At 43.4% G+C, this 19,144-nt stretch overlaps 1 protein-coding gene across 1 annotated transcript in view; it reads right to left on the bottom strand.

Moving 5' to 3' along the window:
- wnt4 (wingless-type MMTV integration site family, member 4) overlaps positions 1-13,077 on the bottom strand; it is a 35,782-nt gene extending 22,705 nt beyond the window's left edge. Inside the window, exons 1-2 of the mRNA XM_080215268.1 lie at positions 12,395-13,077; positions 9,134-9,369 (exon numbers count right to left, since the gene is read on the bottom strand). Coding sequence (XP_080071394.1) covers positions 9,134-9,369; positions 12,395-12,471 — 313 coding nt within the window. The 5' untranslated portion in view covers positions 12,472-13,077. The remainder of the gene's footprint in view (positions 1-9,133; positions 9,370-12,394) is intronic.
- Between the last annotated feature and the right edge of the window lie 6,067 nt (positions 13,078-19,144).

The raw sequence follows: 19,144 nt of genomic DNA on the forward strand, positions 1-19,144 counted from the left end.
GCTATCTCACTGTTTAGAAAGCCCCATCACATTGTACCGAGGTTCCAATTTAACTGATCAGAATTGACATGGAAAAGAGGTAAAAAGGAATGCATCTGAGGTTAAAGTGTTAAGAGAATGTCGAGGTTTATGTTGCACGTAATAAATTATGATTTAGGTTATAGCTGGGCTTGTTTCCCCTCCTAGTTCTCTTGCCAAATGTCCTTGCAATTTGCCACAATGGTCATTTTAAGCACCGCCCCCCCCCCCCACCACTCACCATTAGTCAAATTCACTCCGCTTGCTGTAGGTTGCGCTCTATAAATAGGAGGGTCCGCTGCTACCCCCCCCCCCACAATTCCTGACTCCAGTTAGAGTTCCACCAGCAATGTCTGCCGCCTATCACCTCAACCCAGCCCCATTCCCCAGGTGAGCCCAAACCCCTGTGAAGCTCAGATGTTCCCACAGATGTTCCTTTAACACCAGTCTGCATTGAAATTGACACCAACGGGAACATTAAGAAGAGTCAGTGCTGGAAATACATAGCGGACCCCTGTTAAAGTTTAATAACCTTTCGTCAACAACTTTGGAAAAAAGAAATCTCCATTTAGGTATAGATTGCAGGCCATCTGATTGTTATCTGATTAAAACACGTTCACTTCCGTACAAGAACCCACTCAATTGTGATCTGCAATGTCTTGTCCATTTACCTCAAGGTCAAATGCAATGCTTCAAGGCTGGATTTAAATATCTACTTTTCTATCAAGTGGTTTGAAGGTTCCCTGGCTTAGGTGGATTGACCATGCTCAATTGTCTCTTAGTGTTCAAAGACATGTAGGTTTGGGGGATAAATGCATGAGGTAACAGGGATAGCGCGCTCCAAGCAGTCATCTCAGACGAATTTGAGACCCTGGTGTAAAACTCCTGCCCTGTGTTTCTGCCCCAAACAGAGGCTATGAATAGAATCTGTAACCATCTTGATCCATATGGTTCAGTCCAACACTGACCAGTGTTTTTAATATTTAATTGGATGAAGGAATCAAAAACTATTCCATAGAATAGAATCCCTACAGTGCAGAAAGAAGCTATTGGGCCCATTGAGTCTGAATTGACTCTCTGACATTAGATCCCACACAGGCCCTATCCCTGTTACCTCATGCATTCATCCCCCAAACCTACATGTCTTTGAACACTAAGAGACAATTGAGCATGGTCAATCCACCTAAGCCACACATCTTTGGAATGTGGGAGGAAACCGGAGCACTTGGAGGAAACCCATGCAGGCATAGGGAGAACTTGTAAACTCTATGCAGTCACCTGAGGCCAGGATTGAACCTGGGTCCCTGGTGCTGTGAGACAGCAGTGCCAACCACTGTGCCACCATGCCAACCACTGTGCCATCATACCACCCTTCATTGTGCATCTTTATAAAGCTGAGCTGGGTGCCAGTTGATCTGAAAGAGCAGACGACCCTGGATATGCACTTAAATACATGAGGATAGCTCCATGCAGCAGGATATGAAGCTGATGAAATGTTCTGTCTTGATGAAAACAACTATCTTATCATAAATTGCATTGGTGTTAAAAATGTAAAGATGTTTCAGGGTACTACTGGATTATTTTAAATTCTAAAAGGGTTTACATTAGTTGTAGTTATCCTGTAGGCCAAACAAAATCCAGGTAGTATATCCTTAAAATGGCCTCACACTGTGTGTCAAAATACAGATTACACTGAAATTGGGACTACGAACCTCCACTAAATTGAACTAAATCACAGGATCAGATGCAGAGGAGGCCATTCTGCTCATCATATCTGCATTGGCTCTCCAAATGAGCAACTCACCTAGTTCCGTTTCTCCAACATTGCCCCCCCATGACCCTGTACATTCTTCCTTTTCAGATAATAATCTAATTCCCTTTTGAATGCTTCGACTGAATCCGCCTTCACCACACTCTCAGGCAGAGCATTCCAGAGCCTAACCTATTGCTGAGAGAAAAAGTTTCTTCCTATCACTGTTGCTTCTCTGATCACTTTACATTTGTGCCTCCTTAGTCTCAATCCTTCAACAAGTGGGAACAGTTTCTCCTTGACTGCCCTGTTGAGACTTCTCATGATTTTGCCATAATGTGTATTTATATGATATGGAATACAATACATATTAATATAAATCGCTGTGTTGCATTAATGTGGAAACTGAGATCTAACTTCCTATCACATAATTTAGATTAAAATTTGAATAGAAGTCACAAATATAAATTACTGCCAGTAAACTTTTAACTTGGATGTTTAAAGTTGTTGTGTGGCACAAGTAGCCATATCCCTAGGGCTAATTCTATACATTTCCGCTCAAGCTGAATCCTTTATTAGCTTTGAATTTAATATAGAGTAACATACCCCATTGCAGTCCCAGAGGTGTAAGGTTCTCCCTTTCTCTCTATAGTATCCTTGTTATCAGAGGGATTCTATTCATGGCTAATGCCAAGATATCATAATGGGGTAAGGCAAAAGGCAGGAACTATCTCAGCTGTTGGCGTAACTCTGCACCAAACTCCAGCCATCTAGCCAACCATGTTAACCAACTTTTCACTGTTAGGTTTCCTAAACATGTTCCAAGCATGATTTCTGCAATCTGATGCCCCAGTATCTATATATGTTGTTCATTTACTTACAAATATTAAGTATCTATTACATCTCTATCTCTGCTGATCTGGCCAGCTTTCTCCAAACCCAGGATTCTCCTACAAATCAGATTATAATGCTACTCCAACATACTGTACATTCCTCAGCATCTCTTTTGATCACTGCAATTTCCTCCAAACCCCAAGTCCTTGTAGCCTTGCCTATCTTTACATTGTTTGATGGTCTAATTTACTTGGGTTGCTTTAACTGGTTCTTATATCAACAGTTCAAAAAGGGGTGGCTCACCGCTACCTCATGAAGGGCAATAATTGTTGGTTTTACCAGTGACACCTTCACCTAATAAGTGAATAAATTAATGTCAATTTAATCCTGAATGTAACCTTTCTCTTATTTGGAACTGAACTTGATTGGATTGCATGATGGCACAGTGGTTAAGCACTGCTGCCTCACAGTGCCAGTGACCTGGGTTTGATTCGCACCTTGAGTCACTGTCTTTGTGGAACCTGCACGCACTCCCCGTGCCTGCATGGGTTTCCTCCGGGTGCTCCAGTTTCCTCCCGCAGTCCGAAAGATGTGCTGGTGAGGTGCATTGGCCATGCTAAATTGCCCCTTGGTTTACCTGAACAGGCGCCAGAGTGTGGCAACTAGGAGATTTTCACAGTAACTTCATTGCAGTGTTAATGTGACATTAAAAAATAAAATAATTGATTTCCTAGTTGGTCATTGATTGACCCATACTAGTTTGGTAAATCTATGCACTACAGCTAAATCTGGGTTACCTGAAAATCAGGAGTGTCCAAAATAATTAGTTGTAGAGGATGTAACTGTCTAAGCTGTTGCACACTGGCTTTTGTTTGTTTGAAAAACGCTTCCAAAGATGAATGTCCACAAATAAAACAATAAATCAGTTTGAGTAACCGGACATTTTAGAAAGGGCGCCACTAGCCAGGCTTAGCCCCACTCTTGATTGATTCTAGCCTAAAGCACAAAGAGCTTATCATTGCTTACTTACTCTGATTCTGACTGGCAACACACCCTCAAAATGTAAAAAGCTGGATACAAACTGCTAACTGAAGATCGATATCATATGAGAACTAAATGTAAACCTGATATCATGGGACCATAGAATCCCTACAGTGCAGAAGGAGGCCATTGGGCCCATCAAGTCTTCACAATCCCACCAAGGCCCTATCCCTGTAACCCCATACATTTTCCCTAAGGGGCAATTTAACATGGCAAAACTACTAACCTGCACATCTTTGGAGTGTGGGAGGAAACTGGAGCACCTGGAAGGAACCCCTACATGGATGTAAGGAGAACGTGCAGACTCTGCACAGACAATGACCCAAGCCGGGAATCGAACCCAGGTCCCTAGTGCTGTGATTCAGTAGTGCTAACCACTGTGTCACCGTGCCGCTCTATATATTGAACTTGGTGACTGAATCTATGTCATGCTAATCAAATGAGTTAGTTCGAACCAGGTTGGGAGTCCAAATCCTGGACAATTGGAAATTGGACAGGGTCTCAATCCAGAGGGTACCGGATTTGGGGGATTGTACCTGTATTTCCTCTTCTAACTGGGTAAGGCTGCATTGTGGTTATGCTACAGATCAGTAATCCAAAGGTTTGGACTGACAATTGGGAAACATGAGTTCAAATTCACATGGTAACTGAAGAACTTAAATTCAGTTAATGATTTAAATCTGGAATAAAAATCAAACTAATAATGGTGACCAAAACCAATGGATTGTCATTAAAAACTCAACTATCATTTTGGAAAGGCAATCTGCTTCCTTACCTGGTCTGGCCCAGAAACAACTAGATTGTCATAAAAATTCAACTGGTTTACTAATGTCTTTGGGAAGGGAAGCTACCATCCTGACCCTGTCCGGTCTATATGTATCTCCAGATTCACAGCAATATGGTTGACTCTTAATTGCCCTCTGAAATGGCCTAGCAAACCACTCTGTTATATCCAAACTGCTCGTTGGATTTCAGTGTTTCAAAGAACTGACTCAACACCACCTTTTAAAAAGCAATAATTGTGGTTTTGTTAGCGACACCCACATCTTGTGACTGAATACATTTATATCAGTGGATATTCTGAATGTAATTCTTATTTATTTAGAACTGATCTTCCACCAGTGGTATAATCTCATACAATCAATGTTTGACCTATGTTATGCAGTCCCCTCACAAAATGACTATGTGTGACTGTCCCAAAATTGCTCTCACAGTTCAGTGCATGTTTGTTCACCACCTTGTGACTGCCCTTTGTGTGACAACAACTTGCATTTATAGAGTGTCCCTACTGTCGGGAAACTTCTAAACGCACTCTACAGTGCATAATAGGACAAATATTGACCAAGTTAAAGAAGGAGTTATTAGGACAAGTGAATAGATACAATTTTAATAATGTTTATGGAGGATCTTACGGGAGGAGAGAGGGTTTAGGAAAGGGATTCCAGAGCCTAGCGCCTGGACAGTTGATGGCACAAAGATAGGGCAAAAGATGGGGATGCAGGAGTCTAGAGTTGGAGAAGTTGTGGAATTATTCAAGGGCTAAAAGGCTGCAGAAGGTTATGAAAATAGTGAATAGTGAGGCTGGCTAGGGATTGGAACATGACAATGGGAACTTCAAAACTGAAATATTGATGGATTGGGAGCCACTGTTGGGTTATGGATGATGTGGAGTGTGGATGGACAGGACTTGGTGTGCGTTAGAATAGAGGCAACAGATTTCTGGATGAGCTGAAGTTCATGAAGGTTGGAAAGCGGAGGTTTCAGCAGCAGGTAGGCTGTGGCAGAGTAGGAGACAGATAATGTAACAAAGGTCAGATAGCTGTCTTTGTGAGGGAGATTTTTTTTGTGACGTTCCCAATACAGTCACTGTTGTGTATGAATGCTCATGGTTTACTCTTGTTGCTCTGTGTGTGATTGTCCTGGGATTTATGTTCCTACACTGGATGCAATCGTTTTCAGATTACCATAGCTGTCTGGATAGCACCACCACTGATCTATTGTGGCACCACTGGGACTGCTGTCTGCTCTGTATGTGTGTTATTCCCAGTACGATTTTCTCTACTCGTACATCTCAATTGCATTAATCCTATGCATTTTAATTGCCAATGCGTGAATGACGATAGATATAAATAAATACTGAGAAATGTGAAATAAAAACAGGAGATGCTGGAAACGCATGACAGATGGATCAGAATTTGAAATAGAAAGGCGGAGGTGGAAATGTCATGTTCAATGGGGGCAGGGGGCGGGTAGACCAGCTTGTAGAGGATTGGCCACCTGTTATACACCCCTAATATTCCTTATCATGTAGGCTGTATAACAGGTGCCAGTCCACTTTGAACTATTCTACAACCCCATGGAAATAAAATATTCTGCTTAGGTTTTCTATCTTATTTCTTCAGTTATTGATATGCGAAATTTTTATCTCATTATAGTCCAGTGTTAGGAGCTATGCCTTTGTCAGTTATCTTAATTACTTTTCTTCTTTCGCATTCTCCTGAATTTGTTGGCTCTTTAGGACTGGAAGTCATAAGACCATAAGACATAGGAGCAGAATTAGGCCACTCAGCCCATTCAGTCTGCTCTGCCATTCAATCAACACCAAGATTGGGGGAAAGGCAAATTGTGCGGAGGGTGTGGAGAGTCTGCAGAAGGATCTAGATAGGCTGGGCGAATGGGCCAGGAAATGGCAAATGGAATTTAATGTTGGCAAGTGTGAGGTGGTCCACTTTGGTAGGAAGAATGGTAGGAAGGACTATTACTTACGTGGCGAAAAACTGCAGCAGGCGACGGTGCAGAGGGACCTCGGGGTCCTTGTGCATGAGTCGCAAAAACCCAGCTTGCAGGTGCAGCAGGTGGTCAGGAAGGCGAATGGGATGCTGGCCTTCATAGCGAGGGGGATTGAATATAAAAGTAGGGAGGTCTTGCTGCAGCTGTATAGGGCATTGGTGAGGCCGCAGCTGGAGTACTGTGTGCAGTTTTGGGCGCCGCACCTGCGCAAGGATATTTTGGCCCTGGAGGGAGTGCAGAGGAGGTTTACTAGGCTGATACCGGAGTTGAGGGGATTGAGCTATGAGGAGAGGCTGAATAAACTAGGCTTGTACTCGTTAGAGTTTAGAAGAATGAGGGGAGATCTCATTGAGACGTACAAGATGATGAATGGGATGGATAGGATAGAGGTGGAGAGACTCTTCCCGCTCAAAAAAGACAGTAGGACTAGGGGGCACAGCCTCAAGATAAAGGGGAGGCGGTTTAGAACGGAGTTGAGGAGGAACTTCTTCACTCAAAGGGTGGTGAATCTCTGGAATTCTCTGCCCGTTGAAGTGGTGGAGGCTGCCTCGCTAAATATTTTTAAGAAGCGGGTTGATGGGTTTTTGATAAGAGAGGGGATTAAGGGTTATGGGGAGAGGGCGGGAAAGTGGAACTGAGCCACAACAGATCAGCCATGATCTTATTGAATGGCGGGGCAGGCTCGAAGGGCTAGATGGCCTACTCCTGCTCCTATTTCTTATGTTCTTATGTTCTTATCATGGCTGATTTTTTTCTCATCCCCATTCTCCTGCTCTTTCCTCTGAACTTTTCATATTGGTTGTATTGATTTAAACCATATAGAGCATCTGAGCCCTTGCCTAATGTTCACTGTCCACAACGAGGGTTGCTGGATATTCCTGAGCAGTGAAACCCTGGCCAGTTATTTCCTCTTTGAGCGCTGACCTGGTGAACTGGGATCAAACTGTAGATCTTCCAGATCTGCAAGGCTGGATAAACCCACTGAGTCACTAGGGAGGCTGGCTAAATTGGGGCAGTGCAGTGGTCAGCACTGCTGCCTCACCACGTCAGAGACCTTGGTTCAATTCCCAGCTTGGGTCAGGTAGGTAGGTAGCAGGTAGTCTGGACATTCTTCCTGTGTCTGTGCGAGTTTCCTCTGGGTGCTCCGGGTTCCTCCCACAGTCTGAAAAACGTGTTGGCTAGGTGCATTGGCTGTGCTAAATTCTCCCTCTGTACCCGAACAGGCACCGGAGTGTGGCAACTAGGGGATTTTCACAGTAACTTCATTGCGGTGTTGATGTAAGCCTACTTGTGACACCAATAAATACATTTTAATTGGTGTTCTCCTGGATCATGATCAGGATGTAACCCTTCCCAATATTAATGTCATTATTTAATATATTGGAGTTCTCAGACATTTCAGAATGCATTGAACCACAGTGGAAGCAAGTCACCCTTGATTCCAGGGGATTGCCTAAGAAGAACATTGCTATTTCTAATCCATATCTGCGTATCATACATCTCTGGATTACAATCTGTACCTGACCTTGATATTTCCTGACTTGTCTCCTGATTGCCTTCATGGATCTACACTTTTTAGTTCAGGGTTATTAAAACATTACATTCCGTTTGTGTTTCATTGTTGGTTATCTATGTCTGCAAGCGATATATTTCTAGTTCACCTCAGAACATTGTTTTGTATTCTATTTCAAATGGAGGGCAGGAGCCCAGGGTGAAAAGAGTAGGGGAGAAGACAAGTTACCTCGTGGTGCAGTGATTCCAAGCCTGGGTTTCAAACCTAGTAGCTTGTGGCAGGGAGGGCAGACTAAGAGTGATAAAAAGTTCAATTGTTCTGAAGCCTTGGGAAAGAGTGGGTTAGAGTTGAGATATCATGTAATGAATCATGCCTTCAGAACAATGAAGAAGACAATATATTTGTAAGTTAGGAATAGCAAGAGAACAGCATTGATAAATTAGAAAGAGGCAAGAGACCTATCATTGTAGTTTAGCCTTTATTAACTGTCCAAGAATTAAATCCTCTTTCTGGACACAAGTATCCAGATTTCTCCGTCTACCATTGTAGTTCATCCTTTATTGACTTTCCAATAATTAATTCCTCTGTCTGGGTACAGAGACTCCTGATCCTCTCAGTATTCTATCTGGAGATTATTGTCACAAATGTGTATTTGCAACTGTCCTCCCAGTCTTTGTATCAATGTATTTAATTGAAGAGTAATCACTGCTCCTGCACTAAATCATGTCTCCTGTGTTGGATTCTTATTCTTGACATATGTGCATTAAATCCCAAGAGTACAATGATAGATGTACGCCTTTTGCAGGAATGGCTAATTGTTACAAATACAAGTTCCTTTTCTCCCTTATCTTTCAACTTGTGTGCTGTCGGTTTATGATAACTCCTAACATATTCCTGGAATATATGACAGCATAAAAATTTCTAGAAACGGAATCATGTGCTCCATGAAGGGCAGTCTTTCCCCTTTTCATAGACCAACTGTATCTAACCTCTTTCGCTCTTAAAACACGTCCAAATCTCTCTCTAATCTTTTTCCTTTTCAATCGTTTCTCGAACCCCCAAACCTCTGCAATTTTGACCTAGCCTCCTGTGTCGCTGCCTCTGACTGTGTGCATTACCACCCACCCTTGCTCTATTTCTGATTCACCTGCTGGGGGGGTCTTATTAATCTCTGATCTGCGGTGTACCTTGTGTGACCACTTTGCCGAAGACGGGCAGCGTGTCGACGGTGGAGCAGTTCCAGCGGCGGTTCCGGAACTGATGCTGGCACTCCTCGATGGCCAGCTCGGCTCCCCTCCGGACCGAGTCCATCACCTCCACATTCCGCTTGCAAATCTGGATTTGCCGGTTGATCAGACCCTTCAGCCTCTCGCACGTCTCCTCGTCCTGAATGCTGGCGATGGATGACAGTTTGGCCAAATAGCTGTGTGGAAACACACAGGGTTAGCATGAGGGAGGAACGGGGTGGGGGAACTCTTCAGTGTAAAACAAGTGTTAAAATAACCAACCACCCTGTAACAAAGCGGCTCAGCCACATCTCAAAACAAGGGAGGATTAGGGGATTTTCACAACAACGTCATTGCAGTGTTATTGTAAACCTACTTGTGCCTAATAAATAAACTATAATGGGATCGATCGCAGTACACAAACGGAAGATTTATTGCAATATACAACCCAAAATATCAGAGCTTCAGAAGCCGAAAGACATCCCCCTGAGTCAGTGCCAAACAACATCTTAACTATCTGTTTTGTCTGGAGACTTCCCTAATGTTTAATGTTTTATGCTCAAATGTTTGTAATCTCTGGAAGTCAACACACGACGGTGGTTCTCTAACAAGAAAAAGGAGAAAAAAGGCACGCGGAACGAAAGCTTGTTTGTAAACTCCAACCCACCCAATTCGATCCTCAAAAAACTGGACTTAAAAAGCCTGAGTGAAAGTTAGATAAACTCGTGACAACTTTTACGCGAGGACAGGCGAGTCGTCAAACAGGTCAAATCAATTGTTAGACAGACAGCTACACTGCAAATTAAGTTTGTAATATTTTATTAATTAATTGTAATATTTTATGCGTCCTTTTTTTAGCAAAAGCAGCATTTTATCTTTGCAATAAGCGGTTTTAAAAAATCGCCTTAGGTGCATTTAAAACGGGTGTACACATTTGTGCGTACGTTTGGGAGAAAGGTGTAGGAACTTGATAGGGTGTCTTAATTTGGGGGGGTGGTGGGGAGAGACAGAATTATTACTGAGGATGATTAGAAAATGGACTGTGAGAATTGTGTAACATTTTATTATGTGTCGTATATATTTCGCACAGTTGTAAAACATGGATTGTTGCTTGTCTGAGGACGGTTTTTTTTGCATTATTGTTTATCAACGAAGCAATCCCAAAATTCGACTTGCTCCCGATTTGGGAAACAAATTCTCAAATTAATTTTCAGAAGTTATTGTTCAGCAGCCGGTTTAACAAAAAAGAAAATGACGGGGGTGGGGGTGAAATTATTTATTCCAAACGAGTTGTAAAATCGTCTGACCCTCGCTGTGCATTTTATCGGTTCTGGGGAATTACTGACTAAATTTTACATTGGAATAGGGACCCTGTGCTTTGCCATGGATACCCAGGACGGTTAACTGAGCTATCTCTCCATGTACGAGCGCGAAGCCTGCTAGATCAGTCAACATACACAGTGTTGGTCTTGGTAACAATGCAGATTCCTGTTAAACTCTTGATATGATGTGGATCTCTTGCTATCACTCCAAACCCTACATCTGATTGGAAATGAAAAAAAACACTTCCTTATCAGATGAGTCCAAAGCTGCAGCAAAAAGGAAAATACTTTTTTTTGTAAATCAAAGGGGTGTCTGATTTTTTTTCCTGCGGTGTGGTGCACCTTTATTTAACCTTATTACCTCCAGCCCCCGCCCCCCCATCCTTCCCGGCCATCACACCCCTAGAATAATTTCTTGATCAGTCTGTAGGCTACTGCCCTGTCCATTCTCGCTGTTGGTTAGGGTCGCCCACAAGCGAGTATAATCAGGCTGGCGAGGTATCTGTTGTTTGTTTGGGCGGTTCGTAGCACTATGACAGTGTACCAGACTGCTGTTGTGCAAAGCTGACCTTCAGATCTCCCCCCCCAGCCCGCCAGCCCCCTCCCACACACACACACACCCCTCCCCACCTCCTCCGATTTGCCCAGTATTGCTTGGAAAACAAATACTTTCTTTTTATCAGACATGGGAAATTCACAGGTCCACCTCTCTCACACTCCCCTATCTCGGTGGCTGGTGGATTTAGGACGAAACTTGTCTCCTTCCCAAACAACAAGGGGAGCGGGACAATTGTTTATAAACCACATGCAATGCTAATTGTGCAGAACCTGCATCTCATTCCTGTTGAATTACTTGGTGCCTTTATATATGTAAAAAAAATGCCAGTAATTTAAATGCGCGGTTATTCTTGGTGTAAGCAATTTAAAAAAAGAGAGCAATTTTAAATCCACCCTTGAGTTCGGTTATGAACTTTTTTTCTTGTTGTAAATTTTCGTCTATATTGGAGAATTACTGGTGTTCCAAGACTACAGTAAGAAGTCTCACAACACCAGGTTTAAGTCCAGCCAGTTCCAGACTAATACAAGGAGACAGGCTGTATTCCGGGTACCATTCACCTATCCTGCCCCCCGATTATATCGACATTTTCTACACCGATGACATATTTTGACTCTTATTCTACTTTTACCATAAAATAAAACCCTGGGAGTAAACCAGCCCACAATTTAAGTCACACGCCTGTCAAATGCCGGCACCTTCGCTCCAACAGTATGAATGAAAAATGAGGATTAATTGAAAGCACATATCTGTGGAAGTCTAGGACAGGTCTGTGCAAGTCTATTTTTTTTCTCCCTTCTCCCTCTCTCTGGCATCACCCCACCTAACTAATCAAAAATTAATAAATTGAAATAGATACAACTGACACCCCCCTACCACCCCCAGATATGTGGACATTTGGGAAAAAAGCAGTTTATTAGTGTCATAAATAGGCTTACATTTAGCACCGCAATGAAGTTACTGTGAAAAGCTCCGACGTTCCAATGAACAGTATCAATGAATTATACAATGAGGGCCAATTTAAATTGCCAAAGATGTTTTAATGTTTCGAAAGAGTGGCATTCTGGACATCTTTCAGAGTCTGAATGACAACAGGATGGGGAGTTGGGGAGGGTGTTAGAAAAATTGAACTAGATAGATCTGAATGTCTTTTTTTAAAATAATAATATGATTTGAGAAAGTCTCTCGAATTCTCCCCCCCACAAAAAAAGCCCCTTCATTCTGCCCTTTGCACCAGCTCTCACCGCTCAGTCGAGAGAATCCGACCTCCCCCCTCCACCACCACCACAACCTTCTGCATTAATAACATCACAAATGCAATAAGTCACATTTAGCAACACTTACAGCCAGTTACTAGCACTTGTCGTAAACAGAGCCAAAAGCAGGACGAGGAGCGAACGCAGAAAGCAGACCGGAGACATCACGAAGCCAATTCAGCAACCTAAAATCCAGGCAAAAAAAAATATTTGATCCCTCAAACTGCGGCTGATAAGTGTTTCAGAGTTTTTCCCTCATTTAAAAAAGAGTCACATAAAGTGCAACAAGTCTCTTTTTGTTTAGTTTTCCAGGTTGTTACAAGTTTAAGAAAAAAAAGTCTTCGCCCAAAAGAAATATCCACTCAATTCCTTTTTCCAAAAACAAGTTACAATCAAGGATTTCGCCAACATGTATAGATATAGACGGATCGTCCTTTAAGTGCTGTGTGGTTGTAAGTGACTTCTGGTAGAAATTGCACCAGCAACAAGCCTCCTACGGTCCTTGGGATGTGATGTGAGGCTCTTTTTTTGGTGGAAGCTCGGTTGGAGCTCCAAAGCACACAGGTCCGGGGTTTGAGAGCGGTTGGCTGGGTTGCAAAAAGGAGGGTGAGTCCCCGGGTGCGGCGCCGAATGGGAAGCTTTGGTGGTTGTAATCCGCGGGGGGATGTGGCGCCGAGGCTGGGTGAGCAGCAGAATGCGAGCAGAGAGCCCCGCTCCGATCCCCGATCGGGCACACACATACACATACATACACATAACAGCACCCACCCCCCTCCCCCTCCCTCCCCGGGGGTGGTGAGGGAAGGAGCGGGAGGAGGAGGGGGGGGGAGGTTGGTTGGCTGGCCAGCTCAGGGTTGGACCAGCCGGCCTGTCAATCAGCTCCGCAGGCTGCTTCTATTCGCCTCTGTGTGTAGAGTGTGTGTGTGTGTGTGTGTGTGGTGCAGAGGCGCTGATGAGTCAGATACACTGACAGGAGCACCAATCTGACAGCAAATCCATAGACAGGAAAGAACTCAAACAGCCGGCAGAGGGAGAGAAGTGAATTAGAATGACAGTCGCTAGATCTCTCACCCTTTTTTAAAGGGAGAAAACATGTCGCCGAAATAAGACTCCTTTTAAAAGCTGACCAAAAACTGGAACAGAAATTTCCTTTTGCCCCCCATTCCACCCCTGACATTTTCTCTGTGGCAGGTGATTGTTCCTTCTGCTCTATAATTATACTACCACCGGCATCCCAACTCAATAAGAAGTCTCACAACACCAGGTTAGAGCCCAACCAGTTTATTTGATAGTAATCTCACAAGCTTTCGGAAACAGTGTCCCTTCCACACACCTGACCAAGGAACACCATTTCGGAAAGCTTGTGAGATTTCTATCAAATAAACTGGTTGGACTCTAACCTGGTGTTGTGAGACTTCTTACTGTGTTTACCCCAGTCCAACGCCGGCATCTCCACATCATGAATCCCAACTCAAGAACAGCTTCTTCCCTGATGCCATCACACTTTTGAATGGACCTACCGTATATTAAGTTGTATTCTTCACCCTATCTGACAGTAACATTCTGCATAGACAAAGCATTTGTACAGTACGCTTTGTCTGTATTCTGCGCAAGGAACAATACTTTTCATTGTATACTAATAGATGTGACAATAATCAAAATCAAATCTATGAACAGCATGCCTTGTCTGTATAGCACACAAGATGCAATACTTTTCACTGTATACTAATACAAGTGATAATAATAAATCAAACCTATGAACATTATGCTTTGTCTATATAGCGTGCAAGAAGCAATACTTCTCACTGTATCCCATACAGTTTAAAGTTTATTTATTTGTGTCACAAGTAGGCTTACATTAACATTACAATGACGTTAGTGTGAAAATCCCCTAGTGGCCACAATCTGGCGCCTGTTCAGGTACACTGAGGGAGAATTTAGCACAGCCAATGTGCCTAACCAGCATGACCTTTTAGACTTTGAGAGGAAACTGGAGCACCCGAAGGAAACCGATGCAGGTAAGGGGAAAATGTGCAAACTCCACACAGGCAGTGGCCCAAACTGGGAATTGAACTCATGCCCCTGATGCTGTCAGGCATCATTGCTAACCACTGTGCCACTATATGGCAATGATAAATCAAATTAAATTAAAATCCCATCCCTTGGGTACATCTTAACCTTAACCCAATTTGACCACAGTTCCATGTGCACAGATTAACAAGCTGGACACGTTCATGGTGGACCAGAGCCAAATCCTAAAACCCTGTTCTCAAGTGACCTTCACAACAAGGTTCACAAAATTGAGACTAGTGGCAGGAACAGTGGCTCATTTCCTGGTTGTTCCCTATCTCAGGAAAACAGAAACCATTTGTAACGCTTCTGCTGTCCCCCCTTGCCTGACATCAGTTCACGCTGGTCAGCCTGTAATAAGCGAACCCACTCAACTCCTCAAAACCCAAAGCCATTAAGTTAAAATAAAAGACAGAAAATGCATCATAAACTCAACAGAACTGTTGTATGGGAGAGTCATATGGAGTCAAATGTTAACTCAAGTTTCTCTCTCCACAGATGCTGCCAGACCTGCTGAGTTTATCCAGCATTTTCTGATTTCTAGCATCCACAGTATTTTGCTTCTATTTTTCCCCACAGCTAGTAAAAGTGGAAGATAATTTTTAGCCTCTCCTTTGAGGCTCCCCCTCCTTGAAAGGCAATCACATGAGTAGCATTATGAGGGAAGTGCCCTCCTTTCTCCCATGTGTAACAAAATCATGTTCTTATAAATAGGCTTTTGATTTAATTACACATGGCACAATGAAAAATATTCTCCCAAGTTTAAAAGCTGACAACAATGAGAGTGAGGGTGGAGAGGCAATCATGTGACATGGTGATAGATCAACATTTCTGAAGTGGATAAATAAAGTTTCTGGAACAGAATCTGCCCACAAGCAGCATTCCAGAAGCTAATGTAGTTACTCTAGGTTAGGCTCACCTGAGGGTCCAAGTTGGGTGGTTCACCCAGGTGACCGACCATCCTGCATATCTAGGGAATGCCCCTTATTTTGACTGTCCCATGTCTCTAATGGGGTAACTTTGTCCCATATTTCTTGGACAGCCTGTGGGTGTCAGAGCCTGAGAATCTGCAGGGTGAGTTTGACTGTTTTGCCCAGGACTGCAAATGAGCAATGCAGAAAGATAATAATCATAGAATCCCTACAGTGCAGAATGAGGCCATTCAGCCCATCGAATTTGCACCAACCACAATCCCACCTAGGCCCTATTCCTGTAACCCCACATACTTAGCCAGCTAACTGCCCTGATACTAGGGTCAATTTATCATGGCCAATCAACCTAACCTGCACACCTTTGGAGTGTGGGAGAAAACTGGAACACCCAGAGGAAACCCACGCAGACATGGGGAGAAAATGCAAACTCCACATGGACAGTGACCTGAGACCGAAATTGAACCGGGTCCCTGGCGCGGTGTGGTGGCAGTGCTAACCACTGTGCCATCGTGTAATCATGAATGTTATGACTTAACAAGACAGGTTGGAAGTTTTAGTTGATTTTAATCCACTACCCTGTCCCTCATGCTATAATGGTCTTAAACATCCCCCTCTCAAGCTTACCAAATACCCCCCCATCCCCCCTCCACTTGCCACCCCTAATGGTTGCCAGCACGTTTGCTGGTCCAAAGCTTGAAGTGTCCCTTCTTACATTTATTAAGAGTTTGTCATTCTTGTGTTCCCAGCTTTTGATAAAAATTGCCCTCATCCCCTAAAGGATCAAAAAAGGTCAATCATGTAGGGACACAAAGTTAATTGACCCCCAATACTTTGGAAGGGCAGTTCGTGGGTGTGGGGGAGGAGGGGAAGGGAGTAAAACAGCTATTTCAGTCTGCAAGACAATTTACTTTTCACTCTGTTTATGAGCACCATGGTGACAAATGAATTACATGGCGATGCCATGTCATCACAATCACTGTGCCAGATCCATTCGCACTTTTTAACATTTAAGCTATTAAAGGAACTCAGTGAGAGGGCTGTAGTTTTTAAACATCAGGGCACAGCACCCATAATTCAGCATACATCACAACTGAATTAGCCTTAAAGGTCCCAAAGGTTTGTTGGCATGAGGAATGGAAATGTCACACAGATTTTTTTGCGGAATAGAGGGAGTTTATTGTAAATCTAACACATAAGATTTCTGACCTGACCTTTTGAAAGTTGTTGATTGACGGAACTGGGTAAATATTCCATTTGTTCTCTTTAATGTCACACATTGCTCATTTATTAATAGATAAATTATCTTAATGAAGTACTGTTATACAGCACCTTGTACTGATTACTTTACCATCAAGTCCACTGCTGGAATTGAGCTCTGCTTATACAACTCCTGAAAAAGACCAAATTCCTTTCCTTTCATTCATTCGTGGATCATGGGCATCACTGGCTGGGCCAGCATTCATTGCCCATCCCTAGTCACCCTTGAAATGAATGGTTTGCCAAGTTGTTTCAGAAGATGGTTGAGAGTCAACCACATTGCTGTGACTCTGGAGTCACATGTAGGCCAGACCAGGTAAGGATGGCAGATTTCCTTCCTTAAAGGGCATTAGTGAACCAGATGGATTTTTCTGACAATGGGTTTCATGATCATCAGTAGATTCTTGATTCCAGATAAATTTAAATTCCACTATCTGCCCGTGGTGTGATTTGGACCAGGGTCCCCAGAACGTCAGTTGAATTTCTGGATTAATAGTTGAGCGATAAAACCACTAGAGCATCACTTCCCCCTTATGAGACAGTTCCTGTTTGGCCTTACATGTGGAAAGGATATTTTTGTGAACATCTGAAGGTTCACAATGAAAACACTTTATAGGTTGTGGTATCACTGTTGTCTTAATTGATCAATATTGAGCTGATGCTGTCTGACTATATTGGAATGTAGAACAAAGTACAGCACAGGAACAGGCCCTTCAGCCCTCCAAGCCCATGCCAATCATGATACCCCAGCTAAACTAAAAAAAGACCTCCTGCCCTTACGTGGTCAATATTCCTCTATTCCCTCCCTATTCGTGTACCCATCCAGATGCCCCTTAAATGTTGCTAATGCCTTGATTCCACTACCTCCTCTGGCTGCACGTTCCAGGCACCCACCACCCGCTATGTGAAAATCTTACCCTGCACATCTCTCTTAAACTTTCCCCCTCACACCTTGAACCTATGCCCCTTGGAATTGACACTTCCACACTGGGAAAAAGCCTCTGACTGACCACACTGTCTCTGCCTCTCATAATTTTGTAGACCTCTATCAGGTCTCCCCTCAGCCTCTGTCTTTTCAATGGTAAATATCCTTGCTCATTCAACCTCTCCTTAGGGTGGCATGGTGGCACAGTAGTTGTACTGCTGCTTCACAGCACCAGGGATCTGGGTTCGATTCCTGGCAAGGGGTCACTGTCTGTATGGATCTGTGCGTTCTTCCCGTCTCTGCTTGGGTTCCTCCGGATGCTCCAGTTTCCTCTCACAGTCTGAAAGACGTGCTGGTTAGGTGCATTGGCCGTGCTAAATTCTCCCTCAGTGTACCCGAACAGGTGACAGAGTGTAGCAATCAGGGGATCTTCACTGTAACTTCATTGCAGTGTTAATGTAAGCCTACTTGTGACACTAATAAATAAACTTTACATTATAATTGACTGCACTATTTTGAAAGTAAAAGTAGAAAGTGCTGGAAATATTCAGCAGGTCAGGCAGCATCTGTGGAGACAGCAAACAGAATTGAATTGCAGTTCGAATGCTCATTGTCAGAACTGGAAAAAGATAGAGATGTTGCAGTTTTTTGTGAAGCACACAGGCAGGGGAAGTAAGGGGAAGGAGAGGAAAGAACAAAGGGGGAATCTGCAATAGGGTGGAAAGCAGTAACAACTACATGACAAAAGGGATGATGATGCAAGTCAAAACCTGGTGGGAGTAATGGAGCAAGTATAAAAACATCGTGCTATAACTGATCTTGCTATAATTGACCTGGGAGTGCCTGAAATTAGAATGTGTTCCACTCTCAGTAGCCACATTCCTTACCTTCGTGGAATGAGATATTTCATAAACTCTAATTTTATAGTTTGATGAATCTCTGACATGAGTCTGGAATCATCAGGCCCAGATGGATAAGGCAGAATTTTCCCATCCCGCCCGCCATGGGAATCATAGCAGGCAGGGGATGGACCATCCAAAGGTCCACTGGCCTAAATAAGGCAGTGCCAGGGGCCTGGATTCAATGCCAACCTTGGGTCACTGTCTGTGTGTAGTCTTCCCATTCTCCCCGTGTCTGCGTGGGTTTCCTCCAGGTATTCCAGTTTCCTCCCACAGTCCAAAGATGTGCAGGTAGAGTTGATTGGCTATGCTAAATTGATTCTAGTGTCAGTGAGGTTAATAGGGTAAATAGGATTACAGGAATAGGGCCTGGGTGGGATTGTGGTTGGTGCAGGCTCGATGGGCCAAAAGGCCTCCTTCTGCACTATAAGGATGTTATGATTCATCTCGGGTGGGATTTTTTGGTCTTGAGGTGGATAATTGGAAAATCCCTTCCAGTTTCATGTGAGCCACTGGAGAGAGTATGGGAGAATTTGTAGTCCAGTAAAACATAGTGAAACACTCACAAAAATACACATAATGTAGAAAGGCCACAAGAATGGATTGTATGGGAAATGAAAACCTTAGGTTGGCTTAAAATGGGATAGATTTTGGTTTAGTGAGGTGAGATAGACTGGGGACAATATCTCCCCCTAATATAAGTCTAGCTCCTTTAACAGTAACTTAAGCCTGTTTATTTTCAATGGATTAAGAAC

This window comes from Carcharhinus amblyrhynchos, chromosome 30 (assembly GCF_965287045.1).
Source record: "Carcharhinus amblyrhynchos chromosome 30, sCarAmb.v2.hapA, whole genome shotgun sequence".
NCBI lineage: Eukaryota > Metazoa > Chordata > Chondrichthyes > Carcharhiniformes > Carcharhinidae > Carcharhinus > Carcharhinus amblyrhynchos.